At 35.8% G+C, this 27140-nt stretch overlaps 1 protein-coding gene across 4 annotated transcripts; it reads right to left on the reverse strand.

Annotated features, from left to right (window-relative positions):
- Positions 1 to 1290: 1290 nt before the first annotated feature.
- LOC311097286 (dual specificity testis-specific protein kinase 2) lies at positions 1291 to 25863 on the reverse strand. 4 transcript variants are annotated; one of them, XM_084136871.1, is made up of 10 exons: positions 25729 to 25863; positions 25032 to 25098; positions 15894 to 16087; positions 14677 to 14798; positions 12696 to 12744; positions 12278 to 12427; positions 6147 to 6320; positions 5707 to 5790; positions 2854 to 2940; positions 1291 to 2676 (listed from the first exon to the last, which is right to left on the reverse strand). In XM_084136871.1, exons 2-10 carry the CDS (start codon positions 25060 to 25062, stop codon positions 2575 to 2577), a joined length of 993 nt encoding a protein of 330 aa, XP_083992997.1. In that variant the 5' UTR covers positions 25063 to 25098; positions 25729 to 25863; the 3' UTR covers positions 1291 to 2574. The 4 variants fall into 4 exon arrangements, with proteins under 4 accessions (XP_083992997.1, XP_083992998.1, XP_083992996.1 ...); XM_084136872.1 differs by having other exon boundaries at positions 1424 to 2676; positions 25032 to 25101; positions 25725 to 25818; XM_084136870.1 differs by having other exon boundaries at positions 1430 to 2676; positions 25032 to 25095; positions 25737 to 25849.
- Positions 25864 to 27140: the final 1277 nt, after the last annotated feature.

The raw sequence follows: 27140 nt of genomic DNA on the forward strand, positions 1-27140 counted from the left end.
CCAAAAATGAAAATTCTGTCATCATTTACTCACCCTCATGATGTTCCAAACCTGTATGAGTTTCTTTCTTCTGTTAATAATAAGATATTTTGAAGAATGAAGAACTGCTGGTCTCTTTAATCTTATTTAGTAGCAAAGTGTTTAAACACACTAATATTAATCCTGCTCAACAGTAAAACAGTTGTACACTTTGTCATTTAGCACTGAAAGCAACACAAGAAACATACTACACCACAGTCACGACTTCAGTGTCACTATCACTAAGCTTACGACAACCCTTTCAGTCTATATATATATATATATATATATATATATAAATATAAATTGAGTTAGAATAGTTCACAAGAGCTCATAAACAGCTCATCTGTAAAATCATACTAGAGAGGCTATACAAGTGACAACCTCTGTCGTCCCATTTATCCACTTGTTTATAGCAACCGCCCTTTTCACAAGTCACAAGAGGGTTACTGATGCATTTCATTTAACCAAAAACCCATTAGAAAACCATTGACCCGTTTCGTAGTTTTGGCCTACAAGTCATCCCTGTATAGCACTCATTAAGATAAGTACGCTTGATAATCAGAGATGGGCGTTAACTGATTTATTTGTTAGAATCATGCGGTTTAAAAAAAAAAATTGCAGCCTTACAGATTCATATTTTTATCAGTGTATTGTTTTGATATTTTTTAAATGTCTTAGTATAATAAAAGAGTGCTCAGGATGTGTTTCAATGAATCACTTGGATGACAGCCTTGTTCTGAGAGACACTGATTGCATTTCTCATATAACGAGGCCTGCGACCATATTTGCCACGGTCATTTACACCAGGGTCATTTACAACCGCCATAGGAACATATTTCCCAGCAGAAATGACACCCACTTACCGTCACCAACGTACATTTCCTCGCAGGGAGCACTGTCACGTATTCCTCTGGCCGTAAACGATTCCGTCACAAATCATATGCACTGTTTACAACCAAGTGCTCTCGTTTCACACCAATGGTGGCCTCCAAATGGATTTTCCCTGATCATAAATTACCATCACCCAGGCCATGTCTCTTACAGGAGAAGCCCAGCGAGGATCGAACTTTCGAGCACACACCATTGTCATAACGGTAAATCCATGGCCTCCTAGTCACCTCAATTACAGAGGAGAGTACAGGGCAGTAATGCAGACGCCTGTACTGTATGAGAAACCGAGTCGGACCCCTGAACTGTACCTGAATGCTAATGACAAAAATAAGCAATGCTCCATTAAATAGCATCACACAAATCAGACTTGTTTTTATCACGTTTAAGTACTTTGCATATTGATTTATTGTTGTGATTTGTTTTAAGCAGATCTTTTTATGTGCTCTAAAGGAGTTTAATAAGGACATATTGATTTTTGATGGATCTTGTTTTCATAAATGTCAAAAGACTTAAAAACGAATCAATATGCTTTTATTGGTGTAACTAATAAACTAGAAATATAACTGAACCCATATTTGAATGTAACCAAACACCATGTACACAAATATAGTCAGGAATAATACAAACTGCTCAATTAGATTCAGTAAACAAAATAGATTCCCATTTAGAAACACTAGTTAAAGGGCTATACAAACATATCTACAAGGAAAAAGTACAAGACGAATACGAGAATATTCACATATTTAAAGCCCCTGTGTGACCTGAGAAAATAGTGATCCACAGCCTTTACTAGAGTACATTAACAAACAGCTTTGTACTGTTATTTTTAGTATGATCATTCAGCAGTTACACCTAAATGAACTGAAGTTTTATTCAGAAATACACTATGTATTTATGTGTAAACAGTGTCTCTATATGCATGTTCTACGAGCACATTTTTGAGAAATTTATTTGGATATTTTAGAGCTCCATTAATCTTAAAGATGTTTACACTGGGAAAATGAGTGACATGGAAAGCACAACAAGGCAAAAATGGGTGACATCAACAGTGCATGTCAAATGAGCAACTGTGCAATTACTTGGTACAGTAAACGTACTGATGGAATTTGCTTTTTTTAAACAATAAAGGCAAGAGGTGAAATTAAATCTAGCACACCTTAATTTCTCTAGTTTGGTTTGTTCCAGGTTTGTGCAACCTTTGCTATATACTTATTTTAAACTCATTTCCTGCTTTTGCAGCTATAAAAAAAAAAGTAAGATCATATTGTATTTTCCTGAAACCTTCAATCAAGGAATCAACAGGGTGGTCCATGTTGAATTTGGTCTTTTCAAAAAAGAAATTGACAAGTTGGTCCCTAATGAATCATACTACTTTCATCTATCTGGGAAAAAAACAAAAAACAAAACAGAAAAGGTACATTTCAGCCTCTAAATTGGACTCTTGCAATCGTTCAGTGTCACGGCTGCAGGCAGGGTGTCCAGAACTGGTTATTGAGTGAACATTCAGTTGAGAGGTTTTGTCCTCAATTACCAGACATTGCCCTGTATGTTCTACTCTTGGGAGAACAGAGTGCCAGTCACGGTCCACTGCTGCAGACTTTTATGCTGTACAGTGCCTTAAATCCTTCAGTCCAGGGGTTTGTTAGGAGGGATTTGTGAAGATCACCCTGTGGTTAGGTTGTGGCCTGGTGGCTCTAGGGTCTCGGCGATGTCCTCCAGCTCATCCAGAAGCTCAGTGAAGGAAGGTCTTCGGAATGCATCCATCTGAGAGAAAGAAAGAAACTGGTTAAGCTTTGGTGTTTCATTGAATCTGCTATATATACATCTTCAAAGCAGTTAACCAGGTGATTTGGGCTGCCACATTGTGAATGCTGAAGGTGAAATCTCTCATTTGGCAGGTGTTATTCCTATTCACGCCATATTAAACACATCACTTCATACCTGGCAACAGCTGGCCGACAGCTGCAGAACCCGCTCTGGGCAACCGTGCACCAGCTCTCTGAACGATTCCACATCTAGCCCATAGTCCTGTGAACACAATGATGTACATTTTGATGTAAAAACAAACAAACAACCAATGTAAATTTTCTTTTCACTCGTTCCTTTGAAAGAACATGGAAATGCTCCATACTAAAAGATGTGGTGTTGTCAGATGAGTAAAGACAAACTCTATCTTACCAGAAAATTGTAGGACAATTTTAGGTTTGTTGTACCAACAAACTATATTTCACCAGAAGATTGTAAGAAACATTTCACAAACTATATTTCACCAGAAGATTGCCAGACAAACTTTACAAACTATTGTTCATACAAACTATGAAAACTATATTTCAACAGAAGATTGCAAAACAAAATTTACAAACAAACTATATTTTACCAGGATTGCAAGACAAACTTTACAAACAATCTATATATTTCACCAGAAGCTTGTAAGAAACACTTTAAAAACTATATTTTATCAGGAGATTGTAAGTAACGCTTTACAAACTATATTTTACCAGACGATTGCAAAACAAACTTTACAGACACACTATATTTGACCAGACGATTGCAAGACAAACTTTACAAACAAAGGATATATTTCACCAGAAGCTTGTAAGAAACACTTTAAAAACTATATTTCACTAGAAGATTGCAAAAAACTTTACAAACAATATTTTACCAGAAGATTGCAAAACAAACTTTACAAATAAACTATATATTTCACCAGGAGATTGTAAGAAATGCTTTACAAACTATATTTTACCAGACGATTGCAAGACAAACTTTACAAACAAACTATATTTTACCAGAAGATTACAAGACAAACTTTACAAACAAACTATATTTTACCAGACGATTGCAAGACAAACTTTACAAACAAACTATATTTTACCAGACGATTGTAAGACAAACTTTACAAACAAACTATATTTTACCAGACGATTGCAAGACAAACTTTACAAACAAACTATATTTTACCAGACGATTGTAAGACAAACTTTACAAACAAACTATATTTTACCAGACGATTGCAAGACAAACTTTACAAACAAACTATATTTTACCAGACGATTGCAAGACAAACTTTACAAACAAACTATATTTTACCAGACGATTGCAAGACAAACTTTACCCACAAACTATATTTCACCAGAAGATTGTAGGAAATGCTTTACAAACTATATTTCACCAGAAGATTGCAGGACAAACTTTACAAAAACTATATTTCACCATACAATTTTAACACTTTAGAAATAAACTATATTGCACCAGAAAATTGTAAGACAAACTTTAAACAAACATACAAGACAAACCTTACAATCTAACTTCTGCATCTCAGTCATAAATTAAGGTCAAGGCAAACTTTATTAATAACTTTTATTTCACCAGAGAACTCTAATTATAAATTGGTCTCTATGAACATTACACAATGTTTATAGTTGGTGTCAGTGCAATTCTGGTACATAATATATATATGCTACCGGTCAAAGTTTGAAATAATTTTGATTTTTCAATGTTTTTGAAATAAGTCTCTTATGCTCACCAAAGGCTGCATTTATTTGATGAAAAATACAAAAACATTAAAATCTTAATTATTCCAAATTCCAGTAGTCTTGCCATAACCATGTGTCTTTAGCCTCATACATAAATTAACAACTACAGTGAAAAAGTAGATTGACCAGAAAATCATTATCCTTGATGTGGTAGAAGAGCGCAATGAATAAATCCATACTAAAGAATCTAAATGTCCGTGCGATGGTTCCCTTGACCAAGATCAGATCTATCTGTTCTCTCCCCTCCAGACAAAATCGGTTGTCCATCAGCATTAATGAAGCGTAAATGACCACACTGCTGTACACCAGAGGGCAAATGCTCTGTCTGAGCTTACTTTTATCGCCAGTGCGGCAAAGAGAACCATACTAATTCATGCGACATAACAAGCCTCTCTTAAGGGTTATTTGTAACCATCCCAGAGCTCATGCAAGTACTAAATTATGCATTCTGTGTAACGATTTAGTGTAAATGAAAAAACACATTTGCCTACATTTATGGACAAATCTTTTGAAATAAATCCATTTAAAGGACATATATTTGTGATCTGGAGAATTTTGATTTCATGCATCAAAAATATAATCCATGTCTTAGTGAATAAACTTCATTTTAAAATATTTATAGTCATAAATTATTTGCATGTTATGAGGAATTGCTTGAATTAGTTTTTTGCCCAGAAGCAACACTGTATGACAGTGGGATGGATATGAATGCAGTGGATATGGATGCAGCATATCTACTACATTAGATATTTATTAATAATTTTTGCATTATTCATTATTAAAGTATTGACTTAAGATTTTATTTAAAAAAAAAATGGAATTTTTTTTTTTTTTTAAATGAAAACATTAAGCTAGGAGCAGTGAAAGTTTGTTTCACAAATGTTTCATTTAATAAACATGGTTTAATAATATTGTTCATATGTTTGTAGGATTTTTATTGATGTCAGTATACTAAAAAACAGCAAAGAACAATACTATTAAACCATTTTATTTTATTTTTTAAAATTTATTACCATTTATATATTTATATATATATATATATATATATATATATATATATATTTTTTTTTTTTTTTAACTCATACTGCTTTAAATACATTTGTAAAAATGTATTTCTTTATTTCTTCCCATTGTATTACAATTTTTTATTTTTTATTTTCTCATTGATGGCCATTTTATACAAGAAAAGTGAACACATTTTTTTAAGCATTGCTTTCCTAATGTATGCGATAGAAGGCTGATGGCTTTGAGTATTTACCTGTGTCCTGGGAAGCACTTCTGGGTCAGCAGGGATTCTTGCTAAGATCTCACACAACATGATCCCGAAAGAAAAAACATCAACCTATGATTAAACAGGGAAAAACGGCCAGTCAGCTGAGGTTGAGCAGTCTCTAATCACATCAGCACCAGCAATGCCTCTCTCTTTACCCCTCACAGTGAGGAAGAAACAGTTTACAGTTTACTGCATTATAAATGACTTTCCAAATCTTTTCCTCAGCCCTGACCTGATTAAGTCTGGCATCAAATCAGAAGGTTTATTAATTAAGATGCAACTGCAAAAGGTTATATGGATTAATGTGAAATCTGTCAGTAAATCAATACTAATTTGGTTTTCAGGGAAAAGACTATTCAACCATGAATGTCCTAATCTCCTCCACTTTCATTTTCAAAGTCGTCTTTGTATTTGGTTCTCAGTACCTTGCGATCGTACGGCTCTCCTCTAAGCATTTCAGGGGCCATCCAGAAGGCCGAGCCCACCAGAGACAGCTTCCTGTCTGGTTCATTTGCGGGCAGTTCCCCCACCTCTCTGGCCAGCCCGAAGTCAGTGACCAAGGCCTCCCTGCCACGCGAGGTCACGCGGATCAGACAGTTCTGCATCAACAAAAACAACAGATTGCACATGAAGTTTGTTGCATGAATCATAGTTTGAGATCTTTATCTCACGGTTATCACTACAGCATGAGGAAAGAAAGCAGTAGAAAATTGGTAAAGCACAAAACAATAAGGAAGATTTCTCTCCATCTCAGATTACCAAAACGATATGCAGAAGTCAAATCAGGTCATCTTTATTTATATAGTGCTTTATACAACAGATTGTGTTAAAGCAGCTTTACAGTGATAACAGGAAAATGATTCAACGATGCACACAGAGTTCATTTCAGCTGTACAGCAGCTCTAAAAGAAAATAGTGTCATTGTTCAGTGTTGATTCAGTTCCATTGAAAAGATCATCAATTATTAAATTAGTTCAATTCATCTATAAAGCAGCTCTGCAGAGTTGGCTGATGAGAGAGATCTGTTGTTATTTTTCAAAACAGAACCACCCAGCACAGTTACAGAATTACACCACAGGATGGCAGCATTGCTATATAAAAGAATTAGGATGAGCACTATGAAATGTTGTCTTTCACTCTGCTTCTCTTTCACAAAATCCAGCTAGAGCCTGAAGAAAGATCCAGCCATTACCTGACTGATCTATTCAAATCTGACCTGGTCGTTCAAAGCTGTGGAACTTTACAGTTCCTATTTTCCGCTATTTTCTTTCTTAAAACAGAAAGTTATGGCTGTAACATCAGATTGGACTAATAATATATATTTTTATGCAATAAATTGTATTTTGAAAAATGTTTATTAAATAATAATAATTATTATTTTAATGATGACTAAATTCAATTATATTTTATAATCTAATAATATTAAATAGATTATATAAAATATAATAATTACATTTAGTCATAATTAAATATATATATATTTTTTTATTAATAATATTAATTATACATTATATTAATATTTTTAGTACTATACTAAAAGTTTTACTGAATCTACTGTTATTCAGCGAATGTGTGTAACCAAGTGAATTTCATTCTTCACAGATCTTTCCATGAAACAAAATGTCTAGTCAGATTTAATTTTTCTAGTCAATGAGCCAGTAACATTAGTGAGTGAAATGCACAAATTGATAAATAATATGATGCTGAATAGTGAGAGAAAACACACATGAGAGAGGCATCCAGCTAGGCTTTCATTACACAAGCATCATCTACACACACAAGAGACCAAACTCTCTCTGACTTCACACAGTAGTGTAGAGCATCAGGTAGAGCTTTACATCAATAAGACATCAATGAGAATGTGCAATGCAGTTGTGAGTGTGGTATCAGGCTCTGAGGTTTCATGTGTGGCAGTAACAGTACCCCTGTATTTTAAATACACCCACTGACAAAAAGCATATATACAACCACACTTGAACCAAAAACGTGAACTTGTTGTGTTATGTAAGCCAGTAATGCTTCAACCCCACACTGATAACGGCATCTTTGCTTCAATTAAGGCACTTAGATGACAGAAAAGTGAAAGAAAACAACACTGTGGTGGGTGATTGCGTGGTATGGAGAGGTGGTGTGTGTCTGAGTGTATTCATGGTTAGGAATAGGTTTAGGCAAAGGGTTAGGGGATAGAAAATATGATTATAATTAGTAATAATAATAATAAAATTATGTATAATAATGGTCAATAGAAACATCATGATAAATGCATACACATAAATAATGTGTATTGATTTAAAAAAAAAATGGATAGGATATGGATAGGGTTACACTCTGAATCTGTAGTAAACTACAGTAGTGATTTTTGTGCTATGGGTTTAAATATCACAAATCATGTGGCTTGTTCAGGTGTGCTATTACTTCTCTAACTAATCAGATTTATGTTTTCTGCCTGGCAGATGATAAAAAGAAAAAGAAAAATCCCTCGTGCTAGTAAACAACCCCCTAGCTATGCCCCATCTAACAAGGAACATTCTCAAAAACTTGGCTAACATTCTAGCAAGGTTCTCTCAAAGTTATGAACAAACATTCCTTTAGTAACGTTAATAGAATGTTCATTCAAAGTCTTTAATAACATTATCAAAATGTTAGCACAAAAATGTTATTTATACATCCTTCATGCAATTTTTTTCTGAAACTTTATAGTTGGATGTTAGTCTAATGTTTTTTGTCTCAGATGGTTTAGAGAACATTCAAACAATGTTCTCATATTGTTTACAAAATGATCAAATTTAACATTCACTTAATGTTTTCCCTGTTTAAAACATTTAAAGGTGCAGTATGTTATTTCTAAAAGTCGTTGCTGAACATTTTTGATATTTGAAATCAACCTAAACAAACACACCCCTCTCTTCATTGCTCCGCCTCCAAAGCTCACCCTCCAATCCTAACCGCCCTGCTCCGAGTCGGTCTCGAACCGCGATAACCGGCGGGTGCACTAACAAGGACGCTAAACAGTAAACACCTTCTCTAGCAGTCATCAGCTTGCACAACTTTCACTAGCTGGCCTCTGTTACATATGCAATGCAAGACTGTTGTTAGTTGCCAACAGCACAGCAGCTCTAGACAAAAAATGACACTCAAAACCAGTGATATTAACGTATGGAGCAGAATCAACGCAACCCCCGCGTGTGTTTTCAGGCCTTCCTGCTTAGCTCTGTCCAGCGCTGGAATCTTTTCTAAAAGTGTTCTCATTTTTTTCCCACTGATATTCTTATGAGCTTTTCACTTTTGTAATGTCTCTCAGCCATTTCTCTTTCTACAGTCTTTCTTCAAATCTCTCTCTTGCTCGTTTTCTCTCCTCCACCGTCATACGCCCCCCTAATTCCGATTTGCTACACGTTTGTTGTTGTGTCTGGTTGTGTCGGTTCGACCAACTTTCAAACAGCGTTTTTCAAATATCACTTACCCCACCTTTAAAAAAAATAGGATGTTTTAAACATTTAGAGAACATCCAGAAATAACGTTTTCATAACTTAATGGTAATGTTAACAAAAAGTACGTAGAACATTTTTGTTGGCTGGGACCCAAGCTACCATTCCGAACACCTTAGCAACCACATACAGAAGCAATGTGATTAACCATTCAAAACCCTTTATTACGCACATAGCAACACCATAGCAACCCAACGCTTTGCAAGCACCACTCACATTCTAGTATGTGAAATCTATTTTTTTCAAATCCAGTATTAAACTCTTTAAAAACAACATGGCTAAAGCTATGTCTGTTCTTAGTAAAATTGTGTGCGTGTGAGCAGGGTGAGAGGATAAACGCTTGAAAGTGGATGGGAGTCAGCATGTCATTTTATATAGAGAGAGCGAGAAGAAAGGAAAAAATAAAGAGGTGAAAAGCAGTCGCAGGTCTGGTATTTATGAAATGGTGAATGTTGGGTACAGCATTAGCATAATAAAGGTCTGACCTCCTCATCTCTGTTCAAACACACAGTCCAGTGCTCACTGCTCACTGCAGCCTGGCAACAGACACAGTTAAATCTGTCAAGACCATGCCTGCTTTTCACAGCTCAGAACTTTATAGGATCCCTTCCCAAAAAGTAACACTTTTGTATTTTTGTCTACTTCACTAACAATATTAGTGACCCGTCATATAGACTACAATTTAAATGTATGGGGTCTAAGAAATTATTACTTTTATTCGGCAAGAATGCAATAAAGGCAGGGTCGGCGATTTTTTTCCAGAATTTGTTTTTGTTGTGCTGGATGAAAGTTTCTTCACATCCTGATAGCAATCACTATGGCTACGTTCAGACTGTAAGTCCAAATCCGATTTTTGTGCATATACGATTGAATTCAGATCAGAATTAGCAAGTGTGAACTGGAAAAAATGACATGAACAAGGTTGTGTTGTTGCAAAGTGCCGAACGAGCAGAAGACAATGTAACGGAGGCATGTTTTGAAACCGGTGGAGACGACAACACAGAATAAAGCCACTCATACCAGCCTCCTACGGTTCTGCCGCTGCCTCGGAAGACGCAGTAGTCCAGCGTGGCGGATACACGTTGTCATGCGGTAAAAAATAAGACATCTGTATTGCAAACCCCTCCATGTTGCGGTTGTTGTTAACACAAGACCATTGCCATAGAAACCAATGCAGATATTCCAGAAAAAGAAAGACCAGCATGGACACACAAATCAGATCTGAACAGTTGCACTACACAGTGTGGACATTAATAATTTTAGATCAGATTCCAATAGAATACACAAATAATCGGATTTGGACTGACAGTGTGAACATAGCCTAAGTTAAGTGGCTTAAATGTATTTATAAGTATATATATCATCTGTGGAAGGTGTAGGACTATAACATTTTCGTCCAATCATTGCAATCGGTCCGATGTCCTACGATGTCCTACCTGCCAGTCAACATATGTATTTCCATAACTTCGCGCAGACATCACACTTCATCAGCGCGTTTCATGCTATGCAGAGTTAGACAGACGTCAGTCACTGAGCACCGCAACCGAAACCGAAATGAACTGCAGCAGTCAGGTGGTACAGGTCAGTGCTCTTTAAGTTATTTTTGTTCTTTTTCATTGTAATGTTATGTGCTGGGTAATGTGTAATGTTCTGAAGGATCATGTGACACTGAAGACTGGAGTAATGATGCTGAAAATTCAGCTGTCATCACAGGAATAAATAACATTTTAAAATATATTTAAAAAGTGATCTGTTATTTGAAATTATAATAATATTTTATATCTGTTATATCAGAATTTGTTTGTTACTGTTTTTAATATTTTAATCAAATAAATGCAGCTTTGGTGATTATAAGAAACTAAAAAAAAAACTAAAAAAACTTTTGAATGGCAGTGTGTTTACAGTAGAGTTTCAGGGTTTCCTCATTTTTGTTTCCTTTACTGCACCTGTACAATTCTGTAAAAATATTCAGAAGAAAAACAGAAAGAAGCCCTTGGCTAATCCTGTTCCATTACAGCACACGTCTTCTTTAGGACACAATGTTATTTACAAAAAAATGTTGAAATACCTTGGCCCATGGTGTGAGAATGGTCACATGTGTTTTGCTATCTACATTCCATCACTCTGTTTCTGTGTTCATAATGGACAAATGAAAACCATAACCGTAGTAAATCTCAGATAAGGCTTTACACCTAACCAAAGCCTTTCACTCAAGATATTATCAATCTCACAGTTCAGAGTTCATCAGAGTTCAGTCAATCATCAGTTTCACACATTGAAAAACTATTTGTTACAAAATGCCATTCAATATTTTTATAGTTTCAAAAGTGAATTTAAAGTATCCAAAAGTGAATGGGAGTCAAAGAGATATTTTTGCAAATATACCACACTTAAAATGCATCATTTATGCATTAAAATTCATTCAAAATTTAGATAACATAATATCAACAAGCAAGCATCAGCAAGCAAACTAACTTCACTTTAGTTGGTTAAAAGGTAATTGTAAAAATAACAAAAAAGAGTGAGTTCACTTTTATTTACAATTATTTTATTTTAAAAGATGTTAAGTGTTACTAAAGCATCCAGAAAACTTTTGGGTCACTGTGTAAGTATGCCAATCTTCACTTTGACTTTGAGTGAGATTGTGTGAGATAATACTATGGTTATCTCATAACTACTACCAGAAATTAAAACAATAAAAAAGTACCAAAAGTACCAAAGCAATAAAAAAGTCTTTGCCACAGCCAGTTATGTTATATGGGAAAGGAGGTAATGGACACAAGAAAAGTGTACGAACTACCAGTTAAACACTTAAATACATGGTCTTGCTGAATCATTTTGTCCAAAACATGACTCAAGTCAAGTCAGGCAAGTTAATAGAGTGAAAAAACATTAGCGCATGTTTCATTGGAGTGGCATTAAAAAATGTCTGTCATTATCTATAATTGCAAGGCGTGTTCTTGGCCTCAAATGCCTTCAAATCAAGGTTGAACCCTGCAAGGTGATGTTTCATAATATGTCTTTGCCATAAACTGCTAAACTTTGATCCCTAAAGGCTGCCAACACACCTTAGAGTTGAGGTCTCTGTGGTAGATGTTCTTGTAGTGGAGATAGGTCATTCCTCGACTGATATCACAGCCCAGTTCGATCTTCTCCCTCCAGCAGAGGCTGACATCATCTCTGGCCAGCAGCTCCTCCAGACAGCCTCCGCTAACATACTAGGAGGAGGAGGGAAGCACATGAGATTATAAAACACTTCCAATCCTGACCTGATTTATACAGTGAAAACGCAACTCACTTTTACAGCATGTTAAATCAGGAAAACTTTCGCTTTCTAGAAAATTATATACTCTTGACACATTAGATGGTGAGTCACATGATGGTGAGTCACTGGTTGTGTCATAAGATTTGACGGGCAGCCCATTGAGAAAGCGTGTACTGGATACACTGAATTGTGTATACTAAATCCTAAAAGTTGCCACCCACCTCGAGAATTGGGTACAGCTTGTTCTCCTTGACACAGATCCCCAGGTACCTACAACAAGAAAATTAGTTTTAGAACATTTATTAGCTATGACAAATCTTTATACATCTAAGTAAACCCTTTTAAATTGACTTGAGATAAATTCTAAAGCTCGTAAGTGAAATAAAACTTAATTTTAGCATTAAAAACAAGCATTTTAGAAGTGCAAATTAAGCTAGATTTTTACATTTTCAACCAAATGTGAGTGCCTATCGAAAGCTCGCTGCCTTAATGCTAGGGTGTTTACCAGATACTATAGTAGTTTTTAGTTGCTATTGGTTGCTAGGGTGTTTTGGGTGGTTGCTAGGTTGTGCATGAGGCCACCTCAAGCCTCTATAATACTATGGCCTGAATACAAAGGGTTAAATGTTTACTCTTACCCTAAGTATGAGCAAATAGAAATATTAAAATCAGTCATTATTTTCATGTAATGAATGATAACTAATAAATATCTGATAATACTAATTTGCCGAAATAAATAAAAAATAAAACAAAAATAGCAAGTCAATCGTTTCATATTCTACGAAAGAATTTATGCATCACAGCATTGTACAGTATGAAAAATTGATATTCAATATGGAAACTTGCTAAAGATTATATTTAACAGTGTTATTAAGATTTGAAGTTAATATATTGAATTAAAATATTAGAATTTAACATGCACATTTAAAGGGATAGTTCACCCTAAAATTTAAATTCTGTCATCATTTAGTTGTTCCAAACCTGTATACATTTCTTTCAATTAATGAAGATATTTTGAAGAATGTCAGTAACCAAACACTTGATGGACCCCATTGACTTCCCATTGACTTGACTTTAGCTCCAGTCTATTTAACGGATCTTCTATCGCCCTATAATCCATCGCGCTCTTTAAGATCACTAAATTCGAAGCTTTTGGTCATACCTAGGATATCTAGGTCCACCAAAGGAGGGAGAGCATTTTCACATTTAGCTCCAAAACTCTGGAATAGTCTTCCTGATACTGTTCGTTGCTCAGACTTGCTCTCCCAGTTTAAAACTAGATTAAAGACGCATCTCTTCAGCCAGGCATTCATATAATACTTTTAATCTTACAGTTAAATCCGACCTCTAGTTCATAAACGCCAGAGGAGAACTGGCCCCGACTGAGCCTGGGTTCTCCCAAGGTTTTTTTTCTCCATTAGGTCACCTGATGGAGTTTTTCGGTTCCTTGCCACTGTTGCCTTTGGCTTGCTCAGTTGGGGATATTTGGGGATATTTAATTTAATTAATCAATCAACAATACTATTGATCAGCATTACCAAACGTGGACGTTTTCCACTAGAAACAAACATTGATGTATTATTTTAATTTAATACTGTGAAGCTGCTTTGATACAATCTGTATTGTGAAAAGCGCTATATAAATAAACTTGACTTGACTTGACTTCCATAGTATTTTTTTTCTCCATACTATGGAAGTCAATGGGGTCCATCAACTGATTGGTTACCCATATTCTTCAAAATATCTTCTTCATTGTTCAGCAGAAGAAAGAAGTTCACACAGGTTTGGAACAACTTGACGTTGAGTAAGTGATGACAGAATTTTCATTTTTGAACGAACTATCCCTTTAAATATCCAATAATGCCTGACACCAATGAATTAAAAATCTCTAATACTTGCCAAAAACTGATATGGTGTAGATATATAATGCATCCTTACAAGCAGTACTAATAATGATGCTTGTTTTAGCAAACATTACTAAAGCTCAGTAACTAAAACAAGGGCATTACAGTCTCAAAGGCTGATGCTTTTTGTAGCCAATCACTGGTTACTTTTGTTAAAAGTCAAGAAATTTGAACCCAGTCAGGTTGTATTATTTAGAGTCAGAGTTGTTTTCTTCCCATGTTCTGAGTGGGCGCTATGAGCATCAGGCCGGCGTGGGATTGATGGAAGTGATTAATCGTGTGCGCAGGGGCGGCTCACCTCACTATGTTCGGGTGGGAGAGTTTCTGGAGTAGACTGATCTCCCTTACAATGCTGTTCTGATCCACGTCGTTCTTATAGATCTTCACCACCATTACTTTTTTTGTAGTGCTGTGCATCACCTGAGCGGTAGAGAACAACAGCATATTCACTTGTGAGTTTCTTTCACTGAGATTCTGTAAACACATTCACAACAAAAAGAAGCATCCCTCTTATTTTCCCCTGGGGTAATCCTCTTCCTTTACAGCGCTCGTTTCCTTTAGTACACAATGTTCTTTACATAGAATATAAATTCATGATTTCTTGGCCCGTGGTGTGAGAATGGTCACAGTCGAGGCATGTGCCACAGTTTTTCATGCTCTGTGTGCACTGATATTAAACACGGTATCTATCACATTCTACGTTCTGTCACTGTGCTATTGTAAAGCTCTGATGTGAGCTTAGTCCACACCAAAGTCTTTCTTTCACTCAAGATATCAAGTACAAAGGGTTTCACACATTGGAAATCCCCTTATGGCATTTTTGTGAGGTCTACTTGTAACAAAATGCCCTTTATTTTCTTTCATGAGGTAAAAGTAACGCAGGAGTGAGAATATTTTGCAAAACAAGAAAATAAAAGTTAGCATATACTGTAAAAAAAAAAAAAAATGTGGTTAACAAAATGTAATTCCTCAGTTATTTTTTTTTAAATCACCTAGTTATTTTCTTGTTTGTGAAGGCTTTCAAGAGCATTTAAGCTTGACTGGGTGGTGACAGTACATGACGTTAACCTCTATTTCTTTGTTGGGTTGAAAACCGTCTGCAAGATGTAGCTTGTTTTTGGGAGACTACAGACACGTCATGTCTGTACAGTTCTGTTGTTAGGACTAATAGGGCCGTGACTTCCAGACAAAATGAATAGTAGATTATTTGGCAGCAGAAATTAGTATGGAACAAAACCTTTGCTCTTGAAAGGCAGCAAGTGGTGGAACAAAAACATTTATCTTGAATGCCTAAGATCTCGTTGTGCCTCATTCTCACAGCTTTGATTAAATCAGTGCACATGCGCTAAAGGGCAGATTATCTAATCAGATTCTGTGCTGTTCAATATCAGCGACACAGCAGCTGCGTCCATTTTTACATGCTGCCTTTAGAACCTTCTAGCAATTTTTTGCAAACTTTCCATCTCCAAACAGTCATTTGTTTTTGCTCCTCCATTATTGACAGGACACCCTTACCTTGTAGACCTTAGAGAAGAAGCCGGTTCCGATAAGCTCTGCGCTGAAGTCCTCCCAGAATTCCAGTTTGCGGACGGTGGTGCGGAGTGGGTGCCAGCAGTCGGTCTGGCAGTAGGTGTCTGTGGACTCGCTGAGCAGCGTGGGACTGACCGGTTCCGGAGTCTCATCTACCTCATACATCTTAGAGATCTCATCTGCAACAAAAAAAGCAGAAGCAACAGAGATAAAGCTTTGTTTTAAACTGCAGAAGTGGATGTAGAGCAATCAAAGCAACCAAGATTTATTTGTAGCTGATGATTTTTTTGTAATGCACCAACAATTCATCATAAACAGCGCCTTAATCATATGACGTAAGACCGGTTTTGTAGTAAAGCCAGCATTGTTTGAGATCAATCCTAATGCCCAACACTGCATCTATGCGGAGGATTATCCACGGATACATGAAAAAAAAAAAAAAAAAAAAACCCAGAGATGAAAAATGACAAGAACAGACAATGAAAAAGATTACTTTATCCTTTGGTACTTTTTTGTACCCGTTTAATCGCAACTCAATTATATTTCAGGATACATTTCTTTTCTCCAGCTGTAACCTCAAATAATAATTCTGTTCTTTATAAAATACTTTCAAGACATGTGCGTAGTTGCAAAACCTTTACAAAAATCTCAATCATACAACACACTTAAAGGGATAGTTCAGCCAAAAGTGAAAATGTTGTCATCATTTATACCCTCAGTGATATACCCTCTAGTGATAACAGGAAAAAAAAGCACCAAAGTTTGTTTCGGGTGTACAGCTGATCTAGAAGAAAATAGTGTCATAGTCCAGCTTAAGTAAGTTCAGTGATGGTTCATTTTTGTTGTAAAAAAGTTATTAATTTAGTTTATGAGTCGCTCTGGAGAAAACAGTGATGTCATTGTCCATGTCCAGCTCAGTTCAGTTTTTTTGATATAGGTCTACAATTACTTTGCAAATGATTTTCATTTAAATAATTTCAGTACTTTTTAAAAACATTTCCATAGAAATGTGTATATCGTAATACAGTATACTGATATCAACCAAAATTGAAAGAATCTCATAATATAAACTTTTGTTTATATCGTTCACCTCTACTATAGTCATAATTTACTGCATGCAAGTTGTACAAGGTAAAAGGATGACACTTCAATGAGTTTGCGATGACGTCAAAGCTCTGAAACATACTGAAGAAAGAGTTTTGTTTGAGAAAAAAGTAAAGGAGATACCCTTGAGCACACCTGCAGAATTTACTTTGTTGTCAGAGTTATATCCAATTTCAAATTTACCCAACTCAAAAAGAACCTCTGGTTGGTCACTCTGGATGTTGGCTAGACATCTTTATTTCAGTTGGCAGTTTTTGGTGTTCTATATAGTATGAATGGAATCCGGACAAACTACATACAGTATCATGTGACCTATCAGTGTCAGTTTCGTCGATTCTTAATGACCTCACTGGATGAACATGATGTCAAAATGTAGACTCTGGTCTAAATAAAAAGGGGCCAGCCAAAGTTTATATTTATTTATGTCTCTCCTGTGATGGTGGTGTAGATGATGCCATACACTGTGCAAGCCTTTATGTGCTACAGTAGCCATGAGATCTATAAACCATAGCTTGCAAATAAAAAGTCTACGTGTACATGTGTGCATAGTGCGGATAATCTAGACATTTTATTGAGTTGAGCATTAGTTTGTCAGCTGGAGATTACATCATTGCTCGACTGAAAACGCGTCATTTTTGTGCCCAGAGCACCGGGTGTCCTAACTGCCCAATAATATGTTTACTGGCTTCCACACATAACATCCTTACAGGGTTTCTCAGTGATGATCCTGCCACAACCTCCATCCATCAGCTGCCACCAACACACCAGCCAATGACCCCAGGCTACTGACACCAACACACTCCCTCGCACTGTATTACATATGTGTTGGCTTAGAGATTCAAAGCTCTGTATTGGTTGCAATAATCCCAAAGGCAATGAGGCATTGCTGCTGCACTGGAAAGATCTGTAATGTAGATTTCATATAATATCAGTGTTAGCTCAGCATAAACAGCGATTAGATAACTAGCTGGCCACACATATGGAGAAAAGGCTATAGTCATTAGAGTCTAAGGGATTTGAAGTGTTGCTCTGAAGTTTGTCTACAATATACATAATTTAGTCCATCAACATGTTTTGGTCACGTTTTTGGTCAAAGCTGCCTATTAAAATTGTTTTGACCTTGTTTTTGTGCTTGTCGTTGTTTGAGTTTTACAAATTACAATGTACTACCCACAAAGCATCAGAATTACTTTGTCATTGTTTATTTTGGACATGCACAATGAAAATACAAAAGTTCTTTTTGAGTAACATGGAAATACCATGGTATATGAATATGGTAATCATTCAATGCTAGTGCAATATATGTATGTATTTACAAAAATCAATTATTTTATCTAATCTCTTATATGTAATATTTAAAAATTTAAAAATTAAACAAAGAAGATGCTCAAATATTAGATGGTTTTGATTTATTTATCACTTTTTACCACACCTGCCAGTGCCGGTGACTTAAGAAAATTTACCGGCCATAAATATGTTTTACCAGCCATGAAAATGTTTTTGCAAAAACAGGCAGTATTGACACCAAAATTTTAGATACCAGTGAAAATTCACAATTCTCAGGTACAGAAATGTAATTAAGCAAATGTAAAATAACACTGCATTGTCTTCACTGTATTAAACATCCTTATTAATTAACTCTTATTAAAGTTACTAAAGTTATTTAGTCAAGAGTAGTCAGTGATTTTTGTCTTTGTGCTTTGTTGTTTGATTAACATTAAAAACACAGACAGCAGCAGGAATATTAGGCTGCTGTCACTTTAAGAGCGAATGCTCTTGTACACATGCGTTTACTTTCTCAACTGTTTACGATACATAACCGACAATGTTTACTAAAAAACTCACTATTTTTTAATACAATTTTGTGTGAATTAGTCTGTGATTTTGACGTGGCCTTGTTAGAATTCATAAAAATGTTACTGGCCAACTGGCGATTGACAACGTTTCATATTCTCGCCATGCCAATTTTTACTTGCATTTGGCGCATGGCGACTGTGAATTTTAGGCTAATAAATATATATACTTTCCAGATATACTTGGTCACTATATATTTCCCATAATTACATTTGTGTTATTTTATAACTTTGATGACTTTCCTATTATTCTAAATTTGCAAAATATTAACAATAAAGAATCAGCCACAACTTTCTTATACTGTTTCACAAAATACCATGGTATTTCCATCTGATACACCTGTATTACAGTACCAGCATAATACTGTATGTAATGATGATTTGTGGAAAAAACATGGTGTATGTTGAGTGCACATATGCTAACAAAAGGTGTTGATTGAAACGTTTCTTTTTCACGTTTGGTTGATATTAAATGCTTCCGCATTGCACTTGTGTGTGGTTTCATGTGTGAACAAACAAAAGCATTTTTCCAAAAACTTCCCTGAATACTTATGATGGCATATGTACGTAAGATGCAATAAGATCCATCGGGGTCTAAATCTTGGTATTTCTGTTATCATCTAAAGGGATCATTACCAGAATTATATAAAGCACTCAAAGATAGACAGGTCACCTAACCATCAAAGCTGACATAACAACAGATAAGATAAGAAACTCACAAATCCTGTATGATAAGAGAGAGAGAGGAGAGAGAGAGAGAGAGAGAGAGAGAGAGAGAGAGAGAGAGAGAGAGAGAGATTGCTGCCAATACATAACTGGCTGATATCTGATATCTTGTACAATCACGCACAAACCCATGCACATGCACGCACACAGATGCACTGACTCTTAATGCCATCCTCGAATGTCATTGTCGTTATGCGTGATACTTGAAACCTGCTTCGCCAGACGTACCTTGCCTCTCTCACATGCACATGACAATGGTGAACGTAGGATCGAGTGACGTGGTCTTTGAGGGGGTTTAGCAACCCAGTGAGTCGAAAGAACAAGTGTGACATGGACACGACATGGAAAGAACAAACAAGTGTAGAATGGATTCAGATGCGGTGTGACGCAAAGCTCTTGCTTGATCTGTACCTTGGAAAGAGAGGAAGAAATTAGAAACAGGGCTCCTGCTGAAATGGTGAACAACACCTCTTTATCCACTTAAAAAGAAAAAAAAAGAAAAAACAGAAAGAAAGAAAAAGGGTCCAATTCTGAGGCAAAGCAAAGCCATTTTTGGGGGGATTGGGAAAAAAAGTGGTTTACAGTGATTTAGTCTACAGCAAAATGAGATGTGTGTCTATTCAACAAAGTGTTTTTTCCTGAGGCCAGCATATTTTTAAAAAACGTTTCCAATGGGAGCGCCGCGTATAAAATGCCAGCAACATTGGCGTTTTTTTCTTGTTGGCAAAAGTTGAAAAATGTTCTAGTTTGAGTGAAACAATTCTCATTGCTCATCACTGTCACTTTTTACTCAACCACCCAATCACAGTGGAGGAGAGGCGGGACTAATACCAAATCGACCAACCATAACATCCTGTGTGTACAATGACAACTTTCTACGTGGTTCAGCCATCTCCTCATCCGAAACAAGGGCCAGAGCAAGTACTTTACATTGTGTAGACCCAGTTTCACAGACTAAAATGCATGTTTGAGCTGTTTTAACTGAAAGCAACTTGCACTGATATATCTTAAAATATGTCAGTGCCACTGTTTTGTCTCAAAATGCACACCAGTAATGTTTTTTTCTAAGGCATGTTTATAAAAGCTACTTAAATGTCCTATTTGAACTAAGGCCTAATCCTGGCTTAATCTAAGCCCAGTCTGTGAAACAAGGCCTTATATTCAGAAACAAACTATCTGCGAAATCAGATAGTCTTTAGCATTTGGTGTCCACCAAAACATTTTAAACTTTTTACTCTCGGCAACACACAACAACAACAAAAGCACAGCACTCAGCATGAAATAGATGCTCGGTGCCTTGTCATGCTGCTGGCGTTTTAAATATATACGTTGCTGCCTTTGAAAACAATTGAAAAAATATGCTACCATATGGAAACACTTTGGTGGGCACACAACCTATAAGGCATTCAGGTACTGTGATTATCAAAACTCTTCAAAGTCCACAGATGAAAAACAAAAAAAACAAAAAAACATGGGCTTTTGCATTTAAAACAACTGAAGGATTAAAACAGGTAATTTACATAATAAATAATTCAGTGTAAGGCGAGAACTCTTGTGTGTGTCTCTTTGGACGCTCTCCTTTAGAGATCTATTAAGTTTCCTTATGTCTGTGTGGCAACTGAAGCTATCTGGGTCAGATCCCCTCTGCTTTCAATGACGTGAGCTCGAGAGTGTGTGAATGAGACAGAAAGAGTGAGAAAAAAAAACGAAAGAGGCGATGAAGATTACAGTTTGGCTAGATTCATCCCAAAGCTTCATATTATGTTAGAATATTCAGTGCAATGTCGTCTCACAGCTGGTTACTGAAAACACAAGCTGTGAAAATCTGTCATTTCAGATCGGTAACCATCTCTACTCTAAGTGCTTTCATTTGGCCGATAATAACCCTGAAGTCACGCGTGGGTTAAGCAGGTCTCAGTCATCATAGGTAATGCAGACGACACATGCATAATTTACACATACAGGACGGGTGTGATGAGTAATGCATTCTGGACAGAGACACTCCTATTAATGCAGGTCAAATATCAGTACAGCTAATGGACATCTAACCAAACTGCAAAGTAGTAATAATCCGGTTTGATTCAGTTTGTTCCATAACAAAAATGACATGCTTTTTTAATTTTCTAAAGATGTTTAAAGGGGTCCAGTCATACATTTGCATGCTAATAAAGTTTATTGCACTAAAAACAGTGGTAATTTAGTTTTCCATGAACATTTTCTAGCCTCTCTGATTATTAGAATTAAACATGCTTTCTTTTCTGCTGCTGTGTCTTTATGGATGTCTATATGTAAATTAGCACTTTGCATGTGAAATGATTATTCAAATGAATTATATAGTTGGAACTGCTTCAAGTATTTCCATAACAAACTCCCTTGCAAGGCCTGCATTACATTCTGACAGGTTCACACAACAATCCACACTGAAATGTGACGCAACTGTTAAAGTTGGACTTGGATGTGATCAGGAACATTGTTGAAAATACATTTTCTTTCCTAACATTATGCAGAGCTGCTGTGCAGTCTAGCAGCGAGGAATAGCGAAAGACTTGGCAGAGTATCTTAGTTAATGTTAGTTATATACAAACTGTAGTTATAGTTACTTCTTCTTTTGGAATTTAGGATTAATTGTTTCAATCCCACTTTTACTTCACCATGACTGGCCGAGCCAAACCGAATACCGAAAAGGTCTTGTTTGAGTGAAAGGATAGTCAAAATCATTTGTCTGACACTCGAATGTTGCCAAGTGTATCAATTAATGTCAAAACTACATGGGGTTCAAGAACAAACAGATGTCTTCAGGGTGTAATGACAGGTTATCGGTTTCATTCAAAATAAACAGAGTAAAGGAGTCACCCTGCCGGACATGGATAGCTGAGCTCAGGCAAACACTGGAAAAAGCTGGTGCGGTGAAGTCAGAGAGGTCAGGCACTACTGACTCATGTACTCACAGTGATATAAGGCCATGTACACTATGACCTTTGGGGTCAGTAAGATTGTTTTAAAGAAATTAAAAATACTTCAGGATGCATTCAATTGATTCAAAGTGACAGTAAAAACTTTTACATTTGTAAAAAAAAAAAAAAAAAAAAATTATATATATATATATATATATATATATATATATATATATATATATATATATATATATATATATATATATGTATTTGAAATAAATGCAGTTCCTTGAACTTCATAATCATCAAAGAATCCAGAAAAAACATTGGATCATGTGACACTGAAGACTGGAGTAACGGCAGCTTAAAATTCAGCTTTACCATCCATGAGGAATAAATTACATTTTAAAATATCTTAAAATAGAAAAGAGTCATTTTAAATTGTTGTGGGGGGTTTTTTCTGTGTAATTTATTTTTATGGTGACTATTTTGGATTTTTCTGGTATTTGTGTTTTTTTTTTTTATTATTAGATGATTGGATTAATGAGGTGAATAATTAGATCAGTTGTGACGGATCGCGTTTATGTAAATTGTATCTTGCTGAGTTGCTGTGTACTTGTTGTTTGCCTGAGGAAGACCTTCGGGTCGAACATTTTACACTCTTACTATGATTTATAAGCTGTTTTCCTGTTGGGGACCAAAAAATTTTCCTACTAGGACAAGGATTTTGGATATTGCGATCTTTGTGGGGACATTTCATCCCCATAACGTAGGGTTTACCTGAACCACACACACACACACACACACACATAGAGAGAGAGGGTGCAGTTCATACCAAGACACCATTCTGTGAAATTCCACACTTTGTGAAGATTCTGAAGCATCTGACATGAGAAAAAAAGCACATATCTGCTGGTCTTACCAGACTATCAAGAGGACAGACACATCAAATAAAGCCTTGAAGAAAGACCGTAGAGAACTACATAAACCAAATTCAGAAAGGCCACAGTGTGGCCTAAATAACTGATACGACTAGAAAAGCTTAGGCTGTCCAGCAAAGTCACCCACACATATGAAAACGAGACTTCCGATGTACAAGGGTTTAAAGACACTTGATCTCCATTTGCACGTGTACGGATGGATCTACCAGCTCCAATCACTTGCCGGCTCCAACCGGTAATATACAAAATGTGAGGGAAAAGGTCATCTGATTTTCCACATAATTCTAATTACATCAAAAAGAGAGATTATAGCTGCAGCTTGAGATCATTAGCAGGCTCACTCAGCCATAATGAATCAAACCCTTGTTCTCTTTGTTTAGCCTGCACTGCATAGATGACCTTTAACCTTCTATTGAGACCTTCCACTACAAATGCGAAAGTCAACAGTGATTCCAACAACTTTCATGTTGAACTGATGGACATGCTGTCCAAATCATTCATGACTGACTTTATTCCCCTCTTGGGTGACATAACAGAACTGTCAAAAAGGTAATTGACCTCAGGTATGAGGTGTATCTATAGTTTGGCAAAACCCATAAGCAACAATATGACATTTAAACAAACTGACTGCCTGTATAAATATATAGACATCTTGTGACCCTGAAGACTGGACATTAAACAGTTCTTTTAAAATGTTGGGGAATTTTTGGTAGCTTGATCCAAAGTATAAATAGATATCTTGACTTGAATTTTGTTTAAAAGTATAGGGACATTCAGTGCTTGTTCGACAGCTTCATGAGCGCACAGAAACTAATTTCGATTTGTCTCTCAGTTTGTAAACAAGAAACTAACAAAAAATGCACTGACAGAAATGCCCTTACAATAGAAGTCTATGGGGAAATCATTTATTGTTTTGCTTCCTGTAAAGCAACTGATAGCAGAGCAAATCAAAACCAGTCATTTTTTTCAACTGATTTAAGTGTAAAACCTCATAAAATCCTGCAATGTTTCAGTTTGTGCTAAACTGACAGTGCTGTAGACACCCCGCGGTCTCTGTATCTCTCGGTAGATATAAATATCTGATTTATCACCTACAGTACATTTCCATTCGTACTCTCTAACCTCTCAACAAACCTTCACACCTACACAATGTGTCGGATGTCACACAATATAATATAAATCCTCCTGATAGATATATAAGAGACAATACATTAGAGAGAAATAATATTTTTAGTCAATCGTTTTTAAAGTCACACGCACATGATTTGAACAGCCAGTAACATAAAACACATCATCTATCAGCATGTGACAGTATATTCGTATTCATCAGCATTTATAATTCAATATTTGCCAACTGCAGTAAATTTCAGATGTCATTTGGTAACAGCTGGGCAGACGGGTAGACCAACCCGTCATTTTCCACTGCAATACAACACAATCCAATCTTCTGACCTTACTTGCAACTAATTTTAACCCAGGCTATTAGAAGGTTCATTATGCATCTCAGTCCAAACAAAATATCGGAGATATCGACATATGGCATGCACATGTTCTGCATGGTCCTTTCTTACAAAAAAGAGAACACGTAAAACCATTAATACTTACTCCATCGGTTCAATAAGCTGTTCATATGCATACTGAGGAGATGGTGATGGTCTTCTTCCTGTGACTGCTTCTAGGAGAGACCACACAAGAATGAGCAAGAGCAAAAGATACCTAAACATGCATTACAGTCTCATAGAATACAACACATTCTATGTAAGATGAAGTGTTGATTGACTAGGCAGTGTTTATTTCTTCTGTCCACATTTTTGTGTGCAAAATTAGATCTTGTCTACACTTACAAAAGATAAAGCAAGTGTTAGATAACTGTCCTTAAATAAACCTGCTAGATAAAAGATCATTTGATTGTACATTTGGACAATTATTTGTTCAAGACCATCTTTCGAACAAAAAGTTTTAAATTGAAACAAAAACCCTAAAATTAAAATAATTTTTTTTTTTTTTTACTATACTTTATGTTATATTATTACTTAATTGGCTATATTTTAATTATATAAATAATATATTTTATTATGCTTCTCATAACTAAATGGAATAACAGTGCAATCTTGTATTAAAAAATTAAACTGTGCATGAGATACTTAAAATTAAAATGTTCTACACTGAAATATCTGAATGGTTACTAATATTCAGTAAACAAACAAACAAAACAAACACATAGTTATCTAAATATGAACTAAAACGGTATCCTGCAATATCATTTCTAATTGAATTACAAGAAAGGAAAATACCCACTTACAAAAACACCTGCCTCTCTCAAAAATCTTTCTGGCACCTTCCAGCGAAGTCATTCGTTAGATGTTGATGGTCCATCAAAGCGCGTGAATCCAGTGTTATGAAGACTTCCTCCTCCAGACCAGGCGCGCAGCTCAGTGCGCATTCACGCTGATCCGCGCGCTTTGCTGTTCACAAGCACAGAACGCGCGCACGGCTCAAGTTAATAAACGTTTGATCAGTTGCTATAGGAACCTGCGAGATGAAGCCTTCATGCTGAATGGAGGCTCCACTTATTAGCGCATACAGTTGTCAGACTGCAAATCTGTGGCGCGATAGATTTTTTATTTAAGAATTTTTTTTTATGTTTTTTTTTTTTTACTTTCTAAATATTCTACTGATATTTTTTTTTTGTTTACATAATGAACGATCTTTCACGAGACCACTGTCCTCTGACGCCCTCTAGTGATGTATAAATGGAATTTTAAGGAATATTTCTTTCCCTAAAGGAAGAGCTAACTAGAGAGAGAGAGAGAGAGAGAGAGAGAGAGAGAGAGAGAGAGAGAGAGAGAGAGAGAGAGAGAGGAGATTTATATATATATATATATATATATATATATATATATATATATATATATATATATATATATCACATTGTGTGTGCAAGTCTGACCTCAATGTGTTTTCCTACTGTCCACCACAGTGACCCTCGGTAATGTGTTTGTGTATGTATGTTAAAACACTGTGGTATCAAATGTTCACACGTTCTAATTTGTTATTTAAGTTTTTAAATATTATGTGACCCTGGACCACAAAACCAGTCACATGGGTCAATTTGTTTAAATTGAGATTTATACATCATATGGAAGCTGAATAAATAAGCTTTCCATTGATGTATAGTTTGTTAGGATAGGACAATATTTGGCCGATATACAACTATTAGAAAATCTGGAATCTGAGGGTGCAAAAAAAAAAAAAATCGAAACATTGAGAAAATCTCCTTTAAAGTTGTTAATTTATGTTTGCGATTGTGCTGCATTCACTCACAAAAATAAATGTTTTATATATTTACGGTAGGAAATATACAAAATATCTTCATGGAAAGTGATCTTTACTTAATATCCTAATGATTTTTGGCATAAAAGAAAAATCGATAATTTTGACCCACTCAATATTTTGTTGGCTAATGCGACTTGTGACTGGTTTTGTGATCCAGGTTCACATATTACATATAACTATTTAAATTTAAGTTATCATTCTATTATTTTGATGTGGTTATTATTATTCTAAGTATTCCCAGCTTTGGCAATATTGTATTATTTACAGTCATGCAAATAAAACAATTTTGAATTTGAGAGATCAAAACTCTGTCATCATTTCCTCACCCTCATGCTGTCCCAAACATGGCATTCTGCCTACTGTGGAACGTAGGTAATG

Source organism: Abramis brama (assembly GCF_963993115.1).
Source record: "Abramis brama genome assembly, chromosome: 15".
Taxonomy (NCBI): Eukaryota; Metazoa; Chordata; class Actinopteri; order Cypriniformes; family Leuciscidae; genus Abramis; species Abramis brama.